Consider the following 20601-nt stretch of genomic DNA (forward strand, 5'->3'; position numbering starts at 1 on the left):
AGTTCTGTCTATAGTGGACCTTGTCTTGGGTCCCTAACTGAGGGTTTAGGGTGTTAGTTTCCCTCACCTATGCTCCAAGCAAATTGCTTTTACAATCAATAGCGTACAATTGGGAGGCACCATTTTCACCTTTGGAAAACATCCCAAGGTTTTTTGCACACATTCTAGCTATAGTAGTAAGAGTCTGTTGAAGCTGCTCTCGGCAGGGTACAGCTTATAATGGGCACTAATTGGACTTGAATTTTTCAGGAAAGTTCTCTAACATGTTAATTGAACAATGGTACATTTGGTAGGGTAATTCAGGGTTGTCCTGGTTATAAAACTTCCTCAAAATAAGGAAAAGATTAAATGGATTTTTGTGAAATCTGGGTGTTTGTATTTACTGAAATTCGTGCAATTTCAGCAGCCATATGTAAAATATGTAACTGTGATTGTGATAATGTGATAGATGAGGGCAAGCTGCTAGGATGTTCTGTAACTTGATGTCTTTTTTGTTTAAACTAGAGGTAAGTCAAAGAATTCAAACAGCACACCCATCAGGAAGACAAGTGATGCTCCACTATTTGCTCCCCTGGATGAACAACATTGAGTTGGTAGATTTGAAACCTTTGCCAACAGTTTGGCGGCACCATGAAGATGAAGAAGAATCAATGAAGGACCGGGAGCTAATGGTGAATTGTAGGCGGTGGCTGAGAGGAGAAGGTTGGGGGTCGCCTCAAGCTACAGCGTTGGTCTTGAACAACTTGTTGTATATGACAGCAAAGGTAAGGGCATATAGTTATTCTTACACTGCTTTCTTTTAACTAACATCTCAAACATGTTTACTAAAACCATTTATCTATATGCAGCTTGTGTTCTGTTTTGTTTTGTGAATAGGGAAATATTTGTATGTCACTTCTCTTGCTTACTGTATTGGTTCAGATTCTGTGGGATTTAATTTGTTCCCTGCAACAGTTTTCTAGTGATTTCAGGAATATCCTGTCCTGAGCTTGACTGATTGTGTTTGAATACGTTGCTTAGTAGAATGCTAGCATTTTCATTGTTTAATTGTTCACTAAAAGCCTTCAGTGTTTAAAATTTCAGATTTTTAGATTGCACATTGTTTTAACCTTCTCTTACTTCAAGGCACTAGAAGAGGTGGCAGTACGCAACTAGTTAAGCAGACAGTGGTAGTTAGTCCAGTTTGACGGGGTGAGACCACATCCATGTCTTTCAATCACAACCCTGTATGATGATTTCTGTTAAACCGCATGTCTAAATAGTTAATTCTTTAAGAAGTTCTTTAGTAGGGGATCTCTGTGTATAGAGAATAGTCCCGCCCATCTGCGTGGACCCCGGCAATGAAAAATAATCTCTTAAGTTGTCAAAATAATGCAGAAACTACAAAGACACTTAAGAGAGAATTTAAAGACAAATAATGCAGCCTATATCCACAGGCTACACTGTCCAGTACTTCAACTAGAAATTCCACCAAAAAAACACCACACACAGTACAGCCTGCTAGTTTCTACCATAGAGAAACCTGCCTCCCGCAGTCAAAGACTCAGGAATGATAGAGAGGAAGGTAGGGACAGACGAGCCCCATAGGCTGCCATTATGTGGCTTAAATAGGATACTGTGCCTTTAAGAGAACTTTCCAGAACTTCTCCCAGTATCCCAGAATGCATAGCAGGTCCCTCTACTTTATGTTCTTTTTTTCGGCTCCTGCTTACAGGACCCTGGCATTGAGCTCTCCCTTTTTCAAGGGTTTATTGGAATTTTTTGGCACTTTTTTTTTTTTTTTTTTTTTTTAAACTTTATTGTTAGGAAGGAATAGTGGTTAAACAATTGCATACATTCAATTGGTAATCTTGCATTTCGTACAATTTATCTGTGCATTAACTTACTGGCTACATTCTCGTAATTAAGACATGGTTTCTGCTGTATCATGGGTCCCTCTTAAGCTTTCAATATATGACATTCGGTCGTAGAGTGCGTTCCCTTGATAACCCCTCCCTCAACTTCAGTGATGGCTACATCTCCTTCCAAGTAACTTTTAAGAACAAATTACCCAACATACCCCCCCAACCATGTGTCATCGTATCCCCTGGACGTCTCCCACAGTTCGTAATATCCTGTGCTGTTATTCGTAGTGCATTAATGGCCAGTGCATTGCCGCCCACTCAGCCGTGCCACATGTCTGAGGCCTTCTCCCCACAACTGTTCAGTTACTCCTCCTCTCCTTCGGAGTCTGATTCCTCTCCCTCTGGCAAGGGCTCACAAAGTTCCCCTCTGTACAAGTTCCATGCCGCCCATACCTTGTTCCATTTCCGGGGCGCCGCTCGAAGCACATAAACCGCTCTCTCTGTCACCATTAGGATGTCCATGTTTTTAGCCCATCTACTGGCGGTGGGCATTTCCGGCGCCCCCCATTTCTGTGCTATATCCCGTTTAGCTACTGTTAATGCCAGTGACGCCCAAATCAGTTCATATCTACCCAGGTCATTTGGGTCCCAGATGTTTAGAAGGCATTTACGTGGTTCGGGTAGAATGGAGAGTTTGAGGGCCTGGGAAATGGATCGGAGCACCTGTCTCCAGAATTCGCGTATTTGTGGGCATTCCCATAGCGTGTGGAACAGTGTCCCTTCCTCCCCGCAGCCTCGTAAACAGAAGGGGTGTGGTGCTCTTTGTATTTTGTGCAGCAGTGTCCTGGTGTAATAGATACGGTGTAAGATTTTAAGCTGTACCAGTCTGAGCTTACTAGAGATTCCCACCTCCTTCGGAGAGGCCAGGGCCTCATTCCATTCAAATTCGTCTGTCTCACCTAGTTCCTCCTCCCATTTCCCTTTGAGTTTTAGTGTCGGGTCTTTGAGATTGTTGATCAGCTTTTTGTATGTAAGGGATGTGGCGCTTTGGAGCATGAAATCGGTTAGTAGTCTATCTTCCAAAGGAGAGGAGTCTGGTAGTGTGGTGCCGGCAGGGATTGCCTGTAGTAATGCATGCCTAATCTGGACGTACCTAAACGATTCTGTGGGCCCGAGGTTGTATTGCTGTTGCAGGTGTGGAAATGGTAATACTGAGTCATTGTCCCAGAGGTCTCCTATCGTAGAGATGCCTATTGAGTCCCACCGTTCAAACCCCTTACAGTCTCTCAGGTTCCCCAACGCTTTCGTGTCCCACAGGGGCGTCATTTTAGTGAGTCGGCCTGCCCATCCCAGACGGGCCTGCGCCATGTGCCACAGCGCCGCCGTGTGCTTGGTCGGACCGATCAGGTCCTTTAGTTGCGCCTTGTTGTACAGCACGGACAGCATACAGTCCGTCCCAAGTTGCGACCAGTCTGCCCGGTAGGCCGGGTCGTCCTTCGGGGCGTGGATCCAGTAGTTTATAATCTTGAGTTGGGCCGCCCAGTAATATAGCTGGATGTTGGGGAGCGCTATGCCACCTTCGTACCAGCTCTTTACCAGCTTGTCATATGCTATGCGCGCCGGGCCTGTGCCCCAGAGCAGGACCGTGACCAGCGCCACAATCTGTTGGAAGTAACGCTGTGGTACCAGGTGAGGAGTATTCTCCAGTACGTAAAGAAGTCTTGGGAGGGCCATCATCTTGTACAATGCCGCCCTGCCCAGTAGGGTCAGGGGGAGGGCCGCCCAGTGCCTGACATCCGCTCGCAGGCGATCCATGGGTGGTTTCAGGTTGTTCACGAAAAAGTCTGCTTCCCCGCTCGCGATAACAATACCTAGGTACTTGAAAGAGGCTGACGTCTTAAGCATTGGACGGTTCCCCTGCAATCTTGGCTCTGGGACTTTTAAAGTGTATATGGTGGATTTCGACCAGTTGAGTGTGTAACCCGATGTGCGCCCATGCGTGTCACAAAGGTCTAGTAGGGCTGGGATGCCGGTCTCGGGCGCGGTCATGTATATGAGCATATCGTCCGCGTATAGCGAGACTTTGTCCTCCCACCCCTCCTCCCATTTGATGCCCGCGAATAGAGGTGTCGATCTAATCTGGATGGCCAAGGGTTCAAGTACTAGCGCGAAGAGCAGGGGGGACAGGGGGCAGCCTTGTCTGGTTCCCCTGCCCAGTGGGAATCTCGGAGTCGTGTGGCCATTGGCCACCACTTGTGCCACGGGGTTTGTGTAAAGCAGCCGTATCCATCGTATGTATTTTGGCCCAAAACCCATGCGTTCCAGTACCATGAAAAGGTATTCCCATTCTACTAAGTCGAACGCCATTTTGGCGTCGAGGGAGAGGATTACCGCCTGTTCCGTGAGGAGGTGTGCACGGGCCAACACTCCGTGGACTCGTCTAAGATTCAACGCCGTGCTCCGGTGGGGCATGAAGCCCGACTGGTCAGGGTGGATTAGAGTACTGAGATGGGGCAGCAAGCGGGTGGCCAGAAGCTTAGCTAGTATTTTGGCCTTGATGTTTAGTAATGATATCGGGCGGTATGAGGTGCATTCTGTCGGTGGTTTTCCGGGCTTGGGTATTGCTACAATCGTTGCTGTGCGTTGATCTAGCGGCAGCTCTAGTCTGTCCCTGCTCTCCAAATACATGTCCAGCAACGGGGCACTGAGGTCTGCAGCCACGGACTTATACCACTCTACCGGTATCCCATTAGGGCCCAGTGCTTTACCTGACTGTAATGCCATGATCGCTAGCTGGATTTCCTCCCCCGTCGGGTCTAGTTCTAGGGTGTCACTATCTTCTTGTGTAATGCTGGGGATGGTAATATCTGCGAGTGTTGCCATTGCCATTTGTCGTGTGACCCTCCGTCCCGGTGTATAGATTTCCTGATAGTGTCTAGCTAGTTCGCCTACTATGTCCTCCGGGTGTACCAGTGTCCGCCCATCCTCCGTGTTGAGCCTATGGCTACCCCTCACTCCATTCCCTCTCTTGTCTAGCCACGCTAGCATACGTCCCGCTTTGTCGCCCACATCATAGATCCTATGTCGAGTGTTCGCGATGTATCCCTTCTCTGTCGTTTTGAGGTGGGCTAGGTATTGTTGTTGCCGGAGCATGAGTGTGTGTGTCGCGGTCGGGGAGGGGTCTGTCATATGAGCGTTATTGGCCGTATCTAGTGCAAGTTCCAGGTCTGTGAGTTCCTTCCGTGAGTCCCGTTTGTGTCCCGTGATCGCCGCAATGGCCGCCCCCCTGAGGACAGTTTTATACGCCTCCCATAGGATGGAGGGCGATTCTACTGTGCCCGTGTTCTCAGTAAAATATAGTGATGTCGCCAGTTTGAGTTTCTTTCGAATCTTGGGGATTTTCAGGAAATTGGGGTAGATTGGATATAGTCGGGCATTCCGTTTCCCTCCGGTGGTCAGCGATAAGACGATTGGAGAGTGATCCGAGACCCCTCTGGGCAGTGTGTCCACCCTCTCCACCATATCCATTCCCAAACCCAGTGTCATGAAGTAGTCTATACGAGACAAGCTGTTGTGTACCACTGAGTAGTAAGTGTAGTGGGTGGCCTCTGTGTGTAGTTCCCGCCCGAGGTCTACAAGGCCTAGGGCTTCTGCAAAGTCTGACAGTGGTGTGGCACCTCGCGGTCTTGTCCTGGTGGGGTAAGTGTCCTTGAGCGGATCCATGACTGCGTTAAAGTCCCCCCCAACAATCATGTCGCCATCAGGGAGACCAAGAAGGAATTTGCCTAGTGCTGGTAAGGCCACCGAGTGTAGGGCTGGGGGAATATACACTGAAACTACATTCAGGGCCCTGCCCTCCCACTGGCCGTGGATTGCGGCATAGCGACCCTGGTCGTCTGCCACGTGGCTGGATACTATAAGGGGGGAAGATCTCCTCACCAGTATGCCCGTACCCCTGGAGCCAGTAGTGAAGTCGGCGTGGACTACCATTGTGTACCCACGTCTGTCTAGGGCTTTGCAGGTGGATCCCGTGAGGTGGGTTTCCTGTAGGAGGACCACATCCGGGTTTTGCCGCTTTACGGCTTGAAGGACCAAGCCTCTCTTGATTTTGTCACCCAGGCCCCGGACATTCCATGTCAGTATGCGCAGTGGGGGAATCTTCCCGGCCGTGGAGGGGCCTTCGGCGGGCGTGTGATTAGGTGGCCTGGCCATTAGGCTGATGAAGGAGTCTTGCACACAACGTGTGCTGCGGCATAGCCCATGCGTCGACTAGTGTCGAGCTGTGTAGGAGACGTGCTAATGTCAGGGTGATACTGCTGTGTAGGTGGTGAACGATGACTACAAACAAGAGTAAACATTTCAACAAATAAACTTCAAACCCTTCCCCCCTCCCTGCTACCCTGCTCCACGGACAAACTCCCGCCCGCTTCCCCAACTGTGCAGAGTGCTTCAGCCCCCCCCTATACATCTTACTTGCTCGTAGGGTTGGTGAGTCCCCTCCGGGCACTGCCTGTGCCCACCCTACTCAGCTACGTCCGAGCCACGGTCCCGCGGCCCACACAGTCTTGAAAAATAAAGCAGTTAAATGTCACACCGGAGCCACTTGTCCAGAGTCCAGTGGATCTCTCTCAAGGTCCGATTCAATTTCTGTTTCGCCTCCCTGGTGTGGTCGGTGGGAGGACTGACTGGACGGTGTCTGGTCAGCATGGTGTCGCTGCCGGTCTTGCTGTGAGCGTTGCCGTCGCCCCGCTGGTCGCCAGCCCTCCAGCCATTCTTGAGCCACCTCTGGCGTGTCAAAAAACCAGGTCTTCCCCTCGGCCACTATCCGCAGTTTGGCTGGGAACATCATGGAATACGGCAGTTCTCTGTCGCGCAGTGCTTTCTTAACCTCCGTAAAGGACTTGCGTCGCCTGGCCACCTCTGCCGTGTAGTCCGGGAAGAACGCCAAGGTGGCATTTTGAATCCGCACTGGTGGTGAATTCCTCGCCGCCTGCAATATTGCGTCCCTGTCCCTGAAGTTGAAGAGCCGGGCTAGCACCGGTCTCGGAGCCGCCCCCGTCTTGGGCGGGCCCCCCGGGACTCTGTGCGCCCTTTCCACCGAAAAGAAGTGCGACAGGCCCTTGGGCTGGAGCTTGTTCCTGATGAGGTCTTCAACATAGAGGTCCATGGCCCCCTTCCCCTCCGTCTCTGGAAGCCCAAGGATACGGACGTTGTTGCGGCGTGAACGCCCTTCCTGGTCGTCCAGCTTGTCATGCAGGAGTTTAGTGACTTTTTGCATCTTTTCCATGGCCAATTGGAGCTCTGAGGTGTCTTCTACGAGCGATTTCGTGACCACTTCCACCTGCGACACCCTCTCCGCCATTTTGTGAAAGTCCGCTCGCAGCAGAGATACTTCTGAGGAGATGGCGCCCACTGTGGTTTTAACTTCTGAGAGCGTTTTCATGATGTCCTCTAGTGTAATTTTCGGCGACTTTTCTGCTTCCTGGGCATGGCCCGTGGAGGGTCGCCCTGTAGTTTGCTGTTGCCCTTGGTGTCCATAAGCGAATTTATCCAGTTTGGCTTGCGTGGATCCGCTCCTAAGGCCTTTTCCCGCCATGGTGCTGGGCCCTGCGAGTGCCAGAGAAACGCCCCAGGCGACCGCTGCCCGTGGGTCGATTGAAGTTTCTGGTAGTCGGAATCAGCCAGGTAGCAGTGGGTCTCACTGGGTGTTGGTGTGAGAGCCTAGGAGCCGCTGACGTGTATCGTGTTTTTGCTCTCGGTAGCCTTTTCCCGGGATGGAGCGGGCACTGTGCTCCCCCCCTCGATGTTCCACACTGCCCCGTGTCTCGTGCACTGGACCGGCCGTCGCGTGCTGGGGTACTTCTGCTGTGTCGACGCTGCTGGCAGCGGGTCTGGGGGGCATCCCCTGTGGTCCCGCGTATATGTCCGGTGTTGCGCCGTCCCCCCGGGGCACCGTCCACCTGGCTTCTGTTATGGCCCACCGTGCGGGCCCACTGCTCCCTCGCTCCTATGCGGCGACCGCCTCTGCCCCCTGTAGTGTTGCTGCGCCAGCTATGTTCTCTTTGGGGGGGGTCGTCGTAGGGTGCCGTCTCCGTGCCGCGCGGCCCAGGTCGGTGTTGCACTGACCTTCGTATTGTTCAGGTCCTGCTTGGTGTTCGTGGCAGCCCGATTTCCACCGGAGGACTCCGCCAGTGGCTGTAGGCTTGGTCTGGTCTTCCGAGGTGCTCCGGGGCGTGTTCACTTTTCCGGCCGGCTCTGCCGCACTTCCGCCGGGGTCCGGATTTTACGCGAGGCCGGTGCTTCACCCCTGGTTGTAGGCCCCAACTCGCCACACGGTGCAGCTCAGGCTCCGGTGCTCGGATTTTCTCGAAACTCGGACCGGTGATACCGCTTGTGTCCCGGACTCGAACGCAGCCGCTTCAGGCGCGCTAGTCGGCGGATATATGTGACGGATATTTTGAAAGGCTGCGGTGCCCTCGGGAGCTCTCACACTATGCGGCCGCCATGCTTGGCTGCTAGCCACGCCCCCCATTTTTTTGGCACTTTTGACTTCTAAAAGTGTTGCAGTTTACTTCTTGGTGTTCTCTTCTCCTGTAGTGTGCTGTTTTAGGCATTTTAGGGCTCTAAAATGCCTGGCCTTTTTGTTAAGTGCCCAGCATGTGAGAGGAAGAAGGCCAAGACTGACCCCCATGATGTCTGCATCGTGTGCCTCCCAGAAGATCATGTCCCTGAGGATTGTGTCATCTGCCAGCAGCTTTCTGCTCGGACTCTGAGGGACAGATTGAAGATCTGGCTGGCTGGCCTGGAGGAGAGGCGTCTGCAGGCTGCAGGTGGGTCTGGGCAGGCTGGGAAGGTTCCCTCTGCCGAGGCCCCTGGGGGGCTCCCCAGGGGCAGGAAGTCCGGCAAACGGTCCCGGTCTCCGTCGACGTCGATTGCATCGACGACGGCGTCGAGAGGGATGACGGCGGTGTGCTCCCCTTCTCCCCGGGGCTCCGGGTCGAGACGACGTGACGACTCGACATCGAAGGAGAAGCCGCCGTCGAAGCCGCCGTCATAGTCTTCGTCGACGTCGAGGTCTTCATACCGACGCGGAAGGCAAAGTGACAGGCATCGGCGCTCGCCGTCGAAGCGGCACAGATGCTCGCTGTCGAGGCGACACCGTCGATCGACGTCAAGGCACCGGTCGACGTCGAGGGGCTCCTCGACGTCGAGAGCATCGAGAAGACGACGTTCGTCGTCGAAGACGGAACGCTCGTCGTCGAAGACGGAACGCTCGTCGTCGAAGACGGAACGCTCGACGTCGAGAAGACGGCGTACGACGTCACGGAAGAGGAGGTCGACGTCGAGGAGTCCACGGTCGACGCCGAGGACGAGAGGGTCGACGCCGAGGAGACGGCGATCGTCGCCGGAGTCAAGGAAGCGTCGTTCGACGCCGGAGAAGCGTCGCTCTGCGCACAGCAGACAGCGGTCAGCGTCTAGGAGTCGGTCAGCCTCTGCAAAACGGCGCAAGAGGGATTCTAGTCCCAGGAGTCACGCTGCTTCAAGCGGAGGACGCAAGAGGAAGCGGTCACCTGCTGATGGGATTGGCTCTCCGCACCCTTCGCCGAAAGGGTCACCGGGCTCGGTGTACTCAGAGGTATACACACCTTCTCGGCCCAGGACTCCGACTCCTCCTCCTGTTCCTAAGGAGGATCCTCCGCCCAAACCGCCACTGCCTTCAGGAGACCCTCCTCCGCCTCCGGTCCCTCCGCATGGGCCCACCCCGCAGCCGAAGGTTCCTCCTCCGAGGTCCACTTCCCTGCCGTCCCTACCTGTTCCTCCTAAGGGGACCCCGAAACCGAAACCCCGTGAGGAACCGACGAAACCCCGTGAGGAACCGAGGAAGACCCCTCCACGTAAACCGAAGGAGCGTCCACGTGCTGGCAGATCTCGTTCTCGCTCTGGGAGGAAGGAGAGATCGCGACGCAGATCATCCACGAGGTCGAGACAACGCCGTAGGAGGCGCGAGTCTCGCTCACAAACGAGGTCCTCTGGGACCAGGGACTATTCTCCCACCCTATCGGGGTCACCGGACACAAGAGTTTCCCCGATAGATGACCTGGTGGCGTTCCATGACGTCCTTTTACGGGGTGCTGCGAAGTTGGGCATATCTCTGACGGTGCCCACTCCGAAGACATCAGTCATTTTTGAGACTTTACATCAAAAACATCTGTCTCGTCCTCTCCTGCCCATGGTGCCGGGCCTGGAAGAACCGGCAATGGCCCTGTTTCTCACCCCTGCGGTGACGAAGGCGGCCCCTTCAAGATTACTGAAGAAGTACCGGGCCCCCGATTCGGATCCGGCCTTTTTAAGAACGGAACCTCCTCCTGACTCGGTCATTGTGACGGCGGCCCGCAAGCAGTATGCCACCACTCCGTCCTCCACGGTTCCCCCGGATAAGGAGTCAAGGTGGATGGATTCGGCGGGGAGGAAAGTCTGTGGCACTTCCGCTACCTCCATGAAAGCGGCGAGTGCCACGGCGCTGTTGGGCCGATACGACCGTGCCCTCTGGGACTCCCTCGAGCGCTTTGCGGAGCATTTACCTCGGGAGCAGCGGGAAGACTTTGTGGAAGTACTGAGTGAGGGGATGCTGGTGGCAAACCAGATTATCAGCGCGGCAGCGGACTCTTCCCTGTTGGCTGCTCACGGATTTTGCCACGGAGTCAACCAACGGCGCTTACGTCCCTGAAGCCGGATGCTCAGCAGAGGGTAGCCAATCTACCGTTCTCCGGTGAGACCCTCTTCGGGAAGCATGCGGACGACGAGATGGTCCGCATGAAGGCGGAGGCCGAGACGCTGACGGCTGTAGGCCTGGAGAAGCCTAAGGAGACCAAGAAGCAGTACCGCCCATTCCAACGGCGGTTCGGCGGACAAGGCCGAGGACGGGGACAGGCTTCGGGACAATCGCAACAGCAACACCAGTTCCGTAAGCCGTTCCGGAAGCGCAGGAAGGCCAGCAGTCGGCCCCAGCGCCCAAGGGCCAGGCGGGGTCTAGGCCCTAGGAACCTACATCCCCCGGATCTGTTACCCACTCCAGTAGGGGGAAGCATTCAATTTTTTCTGGCAGAGTGGAGAAAAATTACTCAGGACAAGTCGGTGCTGAATATTGTTTGCAATGGATACAGTCTTCGGTTCACCAGCCCTCCTCCAGCTATTCCCCCGGTCAGCTCGCGGTTTCAGCTGCGTGAGCTTCAGGCGGAAGCAGATATCCTGTTGAGGAAAAGGGCGATAGAAGACGTACCTCGGTCTCAGAGAGGAAGAGGTCTGTACTCCCGGTTCTTTCTGGTTCGCAAGAAGGACAAGAACGAGTTCAGGCCCATTCTGGACTTGCGACAGGCAAACAAATGGATTCGCAGAGAAAAGTTTCGCATGCTGTCGTTGCATCAGATTTACCCTCAGTTGCAACAGGGAGACTTGCTATGCGCTATAGACCTACAGGATGCTTACTTCCATGTGCCCATTGCACACAAACACAGGAAGTTCCTGCGGTTCCAAGTCGGCACCAATCACTATCAATACACAGTACTCCCATTTGGACTGAAGTCTGCGCCGAGAACATTCTCGAAATGCATGGCGGTGGTAGCAGCACACCTGAGGAAGAACAAGGTGTTCGTCTACCCGTACTTAGATGATTGGTTGATCAAGGCATCCTCCTTCTCGGAAGCGCGAGCACACTTCCAGAAGACGTGCGTTCTCTTGAACAAGCTGGGGCTGCACATCAACATGGCCAAGTCTGTTCCGACTCCGGTCCAATGCATACAGTACTTGGGAGCCTCCATCAATACGCTGTCAGCAAGCGTGTCTCCTTCGGAAGAGCGACGATTATCACTCCTTCGGAAGGCTCAGGCTCTTATGACGACTCCATCTACAACAGTGAGGACGGTGTCTTCTCTACTGGGATCGATGGCCTCTTGTATCTTCCTGACGCCACACGCACGGCTGCACATGAGACCGCTGCAGGAGTGCTTGGAGGACCAGTGGGATCAGAGGAGAGGATCTTGGGACGACAAGATTCGTCTGTCACTGCATGCTCTTCAGTCTCTGAAGTGGTGGTGTTCGGCGGAGAATCTCCTCAAAGGGGTTCCCTTTCACATGGACATTCCCTCGCAGACTATCGTGACGGATGCGTCTCTTCTGGGATGGGGAGCGCACTCTGGGACTCTACAGATTCAAGGCACGTGGTCACCGATGGAGGCCACGTATCACATCAATTTCCTGGAACTCAGGGCTGTTCACTTGGCGCTGAAGGCCTTTCTCCCGTCCTTCCAGACCAACTCCCTGCTTGTACAGACGGACAATACCACCACGATGTATTACCTCAACAAGCAGGGGGGCTCGAGATCACGCACTCTGTCACAGGAGGCGCAGACTATCTGGCACTGGCTCCTGGCCAGAGGACTGACGATAACGGCCACCCATCTACCAGGTGTGCAGAATGTTCAGGCAGACGCACTGAGCAGACTACTCCAGGAAAACCACGAATGGGTCATAAACGACGAAGTACTAGGAGAAGTCTTCGCAAGGTGGGGAACTCCAGACGTAGATTTGTTCGCCACCGCCGAAAACAGCAAGTGCAGAGACTTCGCCTCCAGATACTTCCAACAGGGGACTCTGGGGAATGCGTTATGGATCAACTGGACGAACAGCTTTCTGTACGCCTTTCCTCCCATTCCCCTGATACCGGCGGTGCTCATCAAGCTGGCCCGGTCCAGAGCTCGGATGATACTCATCGCCCCGGAGTGGCCCAGGCAGTGGTGGTTCACTGACCTACTTCACCGGTCTCTCCTTCCTCACATTCGGTTGCCGTGCAGGCCGGACCTTCTCACGAAGTTCGGGGGACGGATGTTAAACCCCAACCTCTCGTCTTTGAGTTTGGCGGCATGGCTCCTGAGATAGTGCAATATGGCCATCTGAATCTGCCCGATGATTGCATGGACATACTAAAGGAGTCTAAGAGACCTTCCACTCGGACTTCATATGCTTACAAGTGGAAGCGGTTTTGTATCTGGTGCCAGTCTAAGAACCATGATCCTACGACCTGCAAGGAAGACGTCATCCTTCCTTACCTTTTACATTTGGCGCAGTCTGGCCTCAATGTCCATTCCATTAAGGTACATCTTGCTGCGTTGACTGCCTACAGGAAATGCCCTTCACAGACTTCCTTTTTCCAGATCCCTGTGATCAAAGATTTTCTCGAAGGTTTGAAGAAAGTATTCCCTCCTGTCAGGCTTCCCTCGCCTTCCTGGGAGTTGAATGTGGTGCCGTCCAGATTGATGAAGGAGCCTTTTGAGCCTATTCATAAGGCTTCGTTGCAGCACCTGTCCTGGAAGGCGGCGTTCCTCGTGGCCATTACATCGGCCCGCAGGGTGAGTGAAATTCAGGCGTTGTGTTGTAATGAACCTTATACTGTATTTCATGCTGCTAAGGTTGTTATGCGTACTCACCCCAAATTTCTTCCCAAGGTTATTTCTGATTTTCATGTCAACCAGACTATAACTTTGCCTACGTTTTTTCAGAACCCTTCATCCCCAGCGGAGAGGTCTCTCCATTCCCTGGATGTTAGGAGGGTGTTGAAATTTTATCTGGATAAAACCAAGGATATTCGTAGGTCTGACCAGTTGTTCATCAATTATGGGTCGGTCAGGACAGGTCTTGCGACCTCTAAGCAGTCCATCTCTAGGTGGATTGTGTCCTGCATACAATTGTGTTATCAGAAGGCTAATAAGACCTTAGGAGGTAAGCCTAAGGCTCATTCCACCAGGGGCAAAGCTGCCACGACGGCTCTGCTCCGTAACGTGCCGATTGTGGAGATCTGCAAGGCAGCCACTTGGAAGTCGGTTCATACCTTTGCTAAGCATTACTGCCTGGACACTGACGCCAGGGCAGACGCTCAGGTTGGACAGGCTTCGCTGCGGAATTTGTTCGCACAATAGTGGCATTATGTATTTATTCTCCACCTCCGCTTTGTTGTGGGGATGGGCTTGCCATTCTATTCACTAGATTATGACTATACACAGAGATCCCCTACTACAGAAGGAGTAGTTTCTGTCCTGTAACTCCAGTTCTGTAGTAGGGGTATCTCTGTTATAGTCATAAGCGCCCGCCCTCCTCCCCGGTGGAGATTTCTCATCATGTAAGGAATGCGACAGGTCTGGCGTGCTTCGCCTTCAAAAAGAACTGAAAGTAGAGGGACCTGCTATGCATTCTGGGATACTGGGAGAAGTTCTGGAAAGTTCTCTTAAAGGCACAGTATCCTATTTAAGCCACATAATGGCAGCCTATGGGGCTTGTCTGTCCCTACCTTCCTCTCTATCATTCCTGAGTCTTTGACTGGGGGAGGCAGGTTTCTATTTGGTAGAAACTAGCAGGCTGTACTGTGTGTGGTGTTTTTTTGGTAGAATTTTTAGTTGAAGTACTGGACAGTGTAGCCTGTGGATATAGGCTGCATTTTTTGTCTTTAAATTCTCTCTTAAGTGTCTTTGCAGTTTCTGCATTATTTTGACAACTTAAGAGATTATTTTTGATTGCCGGGGTCCACGCACATGGGCGGGACTATTCTCTAGATTATGACTATAACAGAGATACCCCTACTACAGAACTGGAGTTACAGGACAGAAACTACTCCTTCTTGAGTTGCAAGTGGTTAGGTACAGATCTCATGGAGAAGGTGAGGTCATTGCACTGGATTTATGTGCTCCCAGGGATCTGCTTCCATGTTTTATTTTCTTGATAAACTTTGAGAAGTGGGCTAACACATGTGGGTTTCTACTGAGTTGGAATGTGATGCAAAATTCCGCAAGTATTCCGGTCGGTTGTACCAGTACCATTGTCTGGTATGCTGAATCTGCCCCAGTTTAATAGCCAATACTATGTCTGTTTGTTACAATTTAGAATGCGTGATCTTACTTGAGGGTACCTGAATCAGACAAGCAGTGTATGTTTCAATTGAGCTGTTCTGAGGAAAATTGTTTTTTTTAAAAAACATACTGTCCGTTCAATGCTTACATAAGTGCAGTAATCCATATATAATTTAATCATGGATTTCTCATTTCAGCACCTCTATTGATAGGTTTTTTCTGCGCATCTGCCCATAGTGTTTAACCAATAATTCGGAACACACTTTTTGCGTACATTAGACTACCACCCATAGTAGGACGGATACTTTCCTGGTTGCATCCAAACTGAGACTGCCATGATGTGCAAATCAATGATCGATTGGTATGCGCCCAAGTAAGTACCAGTGGCTGAGATTAATTCAAGCATTCCATCCATCACTTTTTTGGTATACTTTAGAGTGCCAATCTAAGTGGGGTGGGTATGTGCAGACATGGGACCTATGCACAGTTTCACTGGAACCAAACTATACCTGGCTGATGAGCCCTAACTAGGGCAAAGCCATTCCTGGGTTGTTTTTAGTCCAGATCAGGGAGGAGCTGGCCTGGCACATGAGCTGGACTGTTCCAGTTGGAGCAGAGTCAACACTGATGTGCATATGGCTGGGTCCAAACTGAGGTGGAACTATGTGCAGTATAACAATGGACTGGGTTGCAGCCCAACTTATTATTAGTGGGTGAGGTTAATTTAAGCATTCCATCCATCACTTTTTGTATACTTTTATGGCCCATTGCCGCAGTAGAACTGTGCATTCCATCCAACACTTTTTTGTACTTTTTAGAGTCGTAAGGAAAGAAGCATAGGTATTTAAAATGCCTCAACGGAAAGTAAATGGCAGGTCCCACGGATTGACTGAGGTCCTATAGCCCCCTTTGGCAGCATCAGAACAGCTGCTACAATTTAACAAGGACTTTCTTAAACCCATGGAGACTGCAGGCCTTTCTGCTCCAGCTGTAAATCAACTCATTGACAGTTGGTATAGGTCTGCTCCAGGGAATTCTGCCTTCCTCGCAGTATATCTCTCACCAGAAAGGTTGGTGGTGCAGGCCTTATCGTTTGCCACGTGAAAACCAGGGGTGTTTTCTATGGCACCTTCAGACAGTGCGCTCAAAAAATTGGAGGTGGTTGGGGAAGAGATGATCTCTGCCAGTAGCTCTGGCTTTAGTTTCATTGGACCGCAAGCCTGCTTTCCAAGTATACCCATGCCATGTGGGGTATGGCACATGCTGAGTTTATTAGACCACCTGAATTACATTTTTCCTGAGGTGTTGAGTTACTGCCTGGATGCTTTTAGGCAGATTTTCGGGCAGGCTTGTACACAGTCTAGTTTGTGGCAAGAGCCAGGAGTTCTTCCATTGCCCTGAGGAGGCACTTGTGGGGAAGTCCATCTTCTTCTCTATTGATGTGCAGGTGGGTCTTATGGATTTGAACTTTGATGGAAATCTCCTCTTTGAAGACCACTTAGAACCGACCTATCTATGGAGAGATTGAAGGTTGGGAGGGCCATTGCCAATGTTTTGGGGCTGGAATCCCTAGCACAAGACCACAGACAGTTTCAGAAGTTATATGTCTTCTTTAAGGGGTTTGCCTTTTTCCTACATCAGCCATCTCAGCATGTCCAAAAGCCGAACTTACTTTGTGTGGTAGAGCTAAAGGAAAAGGCAGACAAGGCTAGCAACCCCCCTAGTCTTCCCCTGTACTACCTGGAAATTCTCTTTAGCTTACAGTTATGAAAGCATGTGGTGCAGCCTGTTTGAGGGAGAGATTCTGATGCTAGCTTGGAAGGCCATAACCTCAGACTAGTGGGTCTTACAAATAATAGAAACAGGAATGCACCTACTTAGATCGGCCTCAGTCCTTTCAGTTTGACGAACACCTTCAAAACCTTCAGCAAAAGGTGGTGGCCATGTTGCTGAATGGAATAGTGTAGGTGGTCCCAGAGCTAGTAATTCGTCAGGAGTGCTACTCTCGGTACTTCGTGGTTCCCAAGGACCGTGGTCTTCGACCAATACTACTTGAGTGAGTGAGAAAAGCCTCTAGTTATGTGCCGCCTAGTATTTGTTGAAGGGAGCTTTGGAGGGGAAATGTTGCAGTTGAGTTTTTCCACTTCACTATGTGTCCCTGGTCATTCCTTCACACTTCTTGAGAGCTCTACTGCCTGTACACAGAAGTGAGAAGGAATGGTTATTTTCCTTTTTCCCTGCTACAGGATATTTGTTTCTGACCTCTCCTTCAGACCCCCGATCTGGGGGTAGGTCTTGCTATTTTATCTATTCTGAATATTTAGGAATCTGCTGGTAGAATTACCCAGCAGTAGAGAGTTACCTTTGGTTATAACCTTTCTGGCGGGTTTAAAACCCAAAAAGTGTTGAGGAATTTTTGCAATTAGTTTAACCACTGGTAATCACTTGGGTACCATTCCAACCCATTGTTGTTTTTGCCAACTAAGCCGTCTCAGGTTAGAGCTCGCCATATGCAAATCAGCCTTGTACTACTCCAACAGGAACAGTCCAGCAGGCGCTGTCAATCCAGGTCCTTTTCACACTGGAGCACAACCAACCCAAGACTAGTTTTGGTCTAGTTGGTCTACTTGACTGTGTGTATGGGTGTGTTGGTGAGTGAATGGATATCTCAGTGCTACATGTCCAAGTAAGTACATATGTAAAACACAGTGCATGTGAGAGTTGGCATATATAAATCACTATACATGCGAGCCAGTGATTGTGCAAGTGGCTGTATGGATCAATGTGTACTTGTATCAGTGATTGTATAAGAGAAGTAAGTATGTGTTAGTATATGTTTGAATAAGTAAGGTGTTGTGTGTATAACTGTATAGATGAGGAAATGGGAGTGTGATTGATTCTTTGCATGACTGACTATGTGTGTGAGTAACTCCATGGATGAGTGGCAGTGTGCGAGTGTCTGTATAGGTGTATGAGTGCATATGATAGTGTTGTATTGATGAGTGACTGTATGTATGAGTGATTGTATGGGTGAATGAGTGGATGTGTGTGTAGACCTAGGAATCAGTGAGTGCGTATGTAGTAACTGGTATTGGTGTGTCAAAGGTTTCAAGAATGGTAGTCTGTATTTAACACCGGGTGTATCAAAGCTTAGATTAGAGTGTGAGGGGGTGCATCGTATTATCACATGAATGATGTCATCAGTGATGTGATCAGTGATATCACTGATGACATCTCAAATGACATCACTGATGCCATCTCAATTGACATCACTGATGCCATCTCAATTGACGTCACTGACCATGTCATGAATGATGTAATATGTGACATCAGCAGTGGATTGCGGGCGCGCGAGTTATGTGGGAATTTCAATGGTTTTGTATGAGTAAAATGTTCAGCTAACTATAACTGGTGTGAAACCTATGTTTTTTTTCAGTGAATTTCAAAGGTTTTTTAAATGCTAATTCCTAACTATGAGTTTGAAACCTACGTTTTTTAAAGTGAATTTCAAAGGTTTTTAAAATGCTAATTCCGAACTATAACGAGTTTGAAACCTACGTTTTTTAAGTGAATTAAGTTTTTTTAATAGCTAATTTTTATAGCTATGAATTATTATAATTTTTTTAATTATTCAAATATTCTATATTTTTGTAATAATTTTTGAATGCATTTTTCCTGTTTTTTTTTTAAAATATTTAATCCCTGGAGCGCTCAGGGTGCGCGCACCCGTAAACGCAGCCATACAAGTAGCGTGAGCGCTATTACCGCAAGCGAAAAAAAATATAATAATGTATTTAAAGTAAATAATAATGCAAGACATTCAGTGGCATACTCATAAAAGTAGTATTTTTGATTTTTAATAACCGTATTTTAACTTTTAAACACATTTCCGAAAATCGAGCAAAAGGTCATTAATTCGCGCCGCGTAAGCGCCCCCGGAAGTGCCTCCGTAAGCGCCTACGTACGTGCTGCATAAGCGCCCCAGAAGCGCCCTAATCACTCTAAATTCTTATTCTACTCTAATTTTTTTCACTGTTTTTCCCCGTGGTGCGCTCAGGGTACGCGTACCTGTAAACGCCCATGTACGCGTAACCCCTGAGCGTACTCTGCGAAATTTACAAACAAAAAATAGTTTTTTTGCCCTTCGGGGTCCTACTAGGCCCCCCTCTGAAAACCTAGGGGATCTCTACCCTGCCCCCTTTTAAAGTATTCCCCTTTTGTTTTTCACCTCTTGTGTCTCGGTTCTACCAAGACACAAGATGGCGGACTCTCCGGATCATTTGGAATGTTGACAGACACCCGAGAGCCAATCAGCTTTCCGCTCGCGCACTTCCGTGGCGCGCCGGGTGCGCTTACCGGTACTCGTACCCAAAGCGCTTGAAGCGCGCATATAGATATATATATATTTTTAAAGTAAAATTTCATAAAACCCACTGGAGCTATTTTCATCAAATATGGAAAAGGCCCTACTGCGTACCAGTCCCTACCATTTTGCCAAGTTTGGTGTAATTCCGTTCAGCGGTTCGGGCTGTAGCCGCGACTAATCGACCTATGGAAATTAACATGGGGAAAAAACGTTTTGGGACCCCCCTTTTTCTCAGCCCCCACTTGACGAATCCCCCCAAAACTTTCAGGGAAGGAGCGGAGCGGAGTGGGCCATCTTCTTTGAGAAATTCGCGGAGATTCATCAACCGGCGCCAAAGTTATTCCCAATAGAATGTTGCGGATTTCCTATGGAAACTAGGTCCTAACTAGAACGATCTACTGGCGACCGCCAGTAGGTAATATATATATATATATTCACTGAAAAAACCATAGATTTGATACCAGTTATAGTTAGCTGGAAATTTTACTGAAATAAAACCATTGAAATTCCCACATTATAGTTAGTTGGACTCACTATAACTTGCGCGTGTAATGCACTGCTGATGACGTCACATATTACATCACTCATGACCTGGTCAGTGACATCACTGATGACATCACTGATGACACCATCCAGTGAATGTGTCTTTCTGAAAAATAAATAAGTTTTATATATGTATATGTGAAGGTCGATGGAAGAATAAATGTTTAAATACGTGTCTTAATGGATGTTTTTAAAAAAAAAAAATTGATTGGTTAACTGGCTTATTAAGTGTATCTTAGTGAATACATATATTAGCGAGTATTGTTTAAATATGTAAATGTTTGTATCAGTGTTTCACTTTGTGTGTAAGTGGCTGCATGGGTTGGTGAGTAGCTACATGTGTGTATATGGGTTATTAGATGTTTTTTTAGTATCAGTATGAGTGTCTGTATGGTTTGGTGGGGGTGTTACTTAGCACATAGATGCATCAATGACTGACTGACTGTTTGTATGTGTTTTGAAGACAGCATATGTGCAGGACTGTATGGGTGGATGAGTGTGTATATGTGTGTGTTAGTGAGTGAATGACTGTCTCACTAGTGTCTTTATCAGTAACTACATATGTTTTAATCTAGTATATGTGAGTATTGATGTATATAAGTGAATATATGTGAGAGTGCGAGATTGAAAGAGTTCTTGTTTAAATAAGTATGTGTTTCTATAAGTGATTGTTTAAGAGAGTAAGTATGTGTAAGTTTCCTTAGAGGTAAGGTGGTAGTGTGTGTATAGCTGTATATGCAAATAAATGGATGTTCAATAGTTTATTTGCATGTGTGATTATGTGTGTGAGTAACTTTTGGATGACTGTCGGTGTGTAACAGGATGTATAGGGGTTTCACTACATATGATGAGTGAATATATGTATGAGTGACTATATAGAATTGTTGGTGAATGAGTGGATGTATATATAGATGGTGGTATTACTGAATTGGTTGTTGTAACTGGTATGGGT

General features: G+C 49.6%; 1 protein-coding gene across 11 annotated transcripts in view; it reads left to right on the top strand.

Annotated features, from left to right (window-relative positions):
* Positions 1 to 20601, top strand: part of FRYL (FRY like transcription coactivator) — a 2483143-nt gene that overhangs the window by 1292018 nt on the left and 1170524 nt on the right. For all 11 annotated transcript variants that reach the window (XM_086962669.1, XM_086962670.1, XM_086962671.1 and 8 more), the window contains one exon: positions 505 to 764. In XM_086962669.1, coding sequence (XP_086818795.1) covers positions 505 to 764 — 260 coding nt within the window. The remainder of the gene's footprint in view (positions 1 to 504; positions 765 to 20601) is intronic.

This window comes from Lissotriton vulgaris, chromosome 3_1 (assembly GCF_964263255.1).
Source record: "Lissotriton vulgaris chromosome 3_1, aLisVul1.2, whole genome shotgun sequence".
Taxonomy (NCBI): Eukaryota; Metazoa; Chordata; class Amphibia; order Caudata; family Salamandridae; genus Lissotriton; species Lissotriton vulgaris.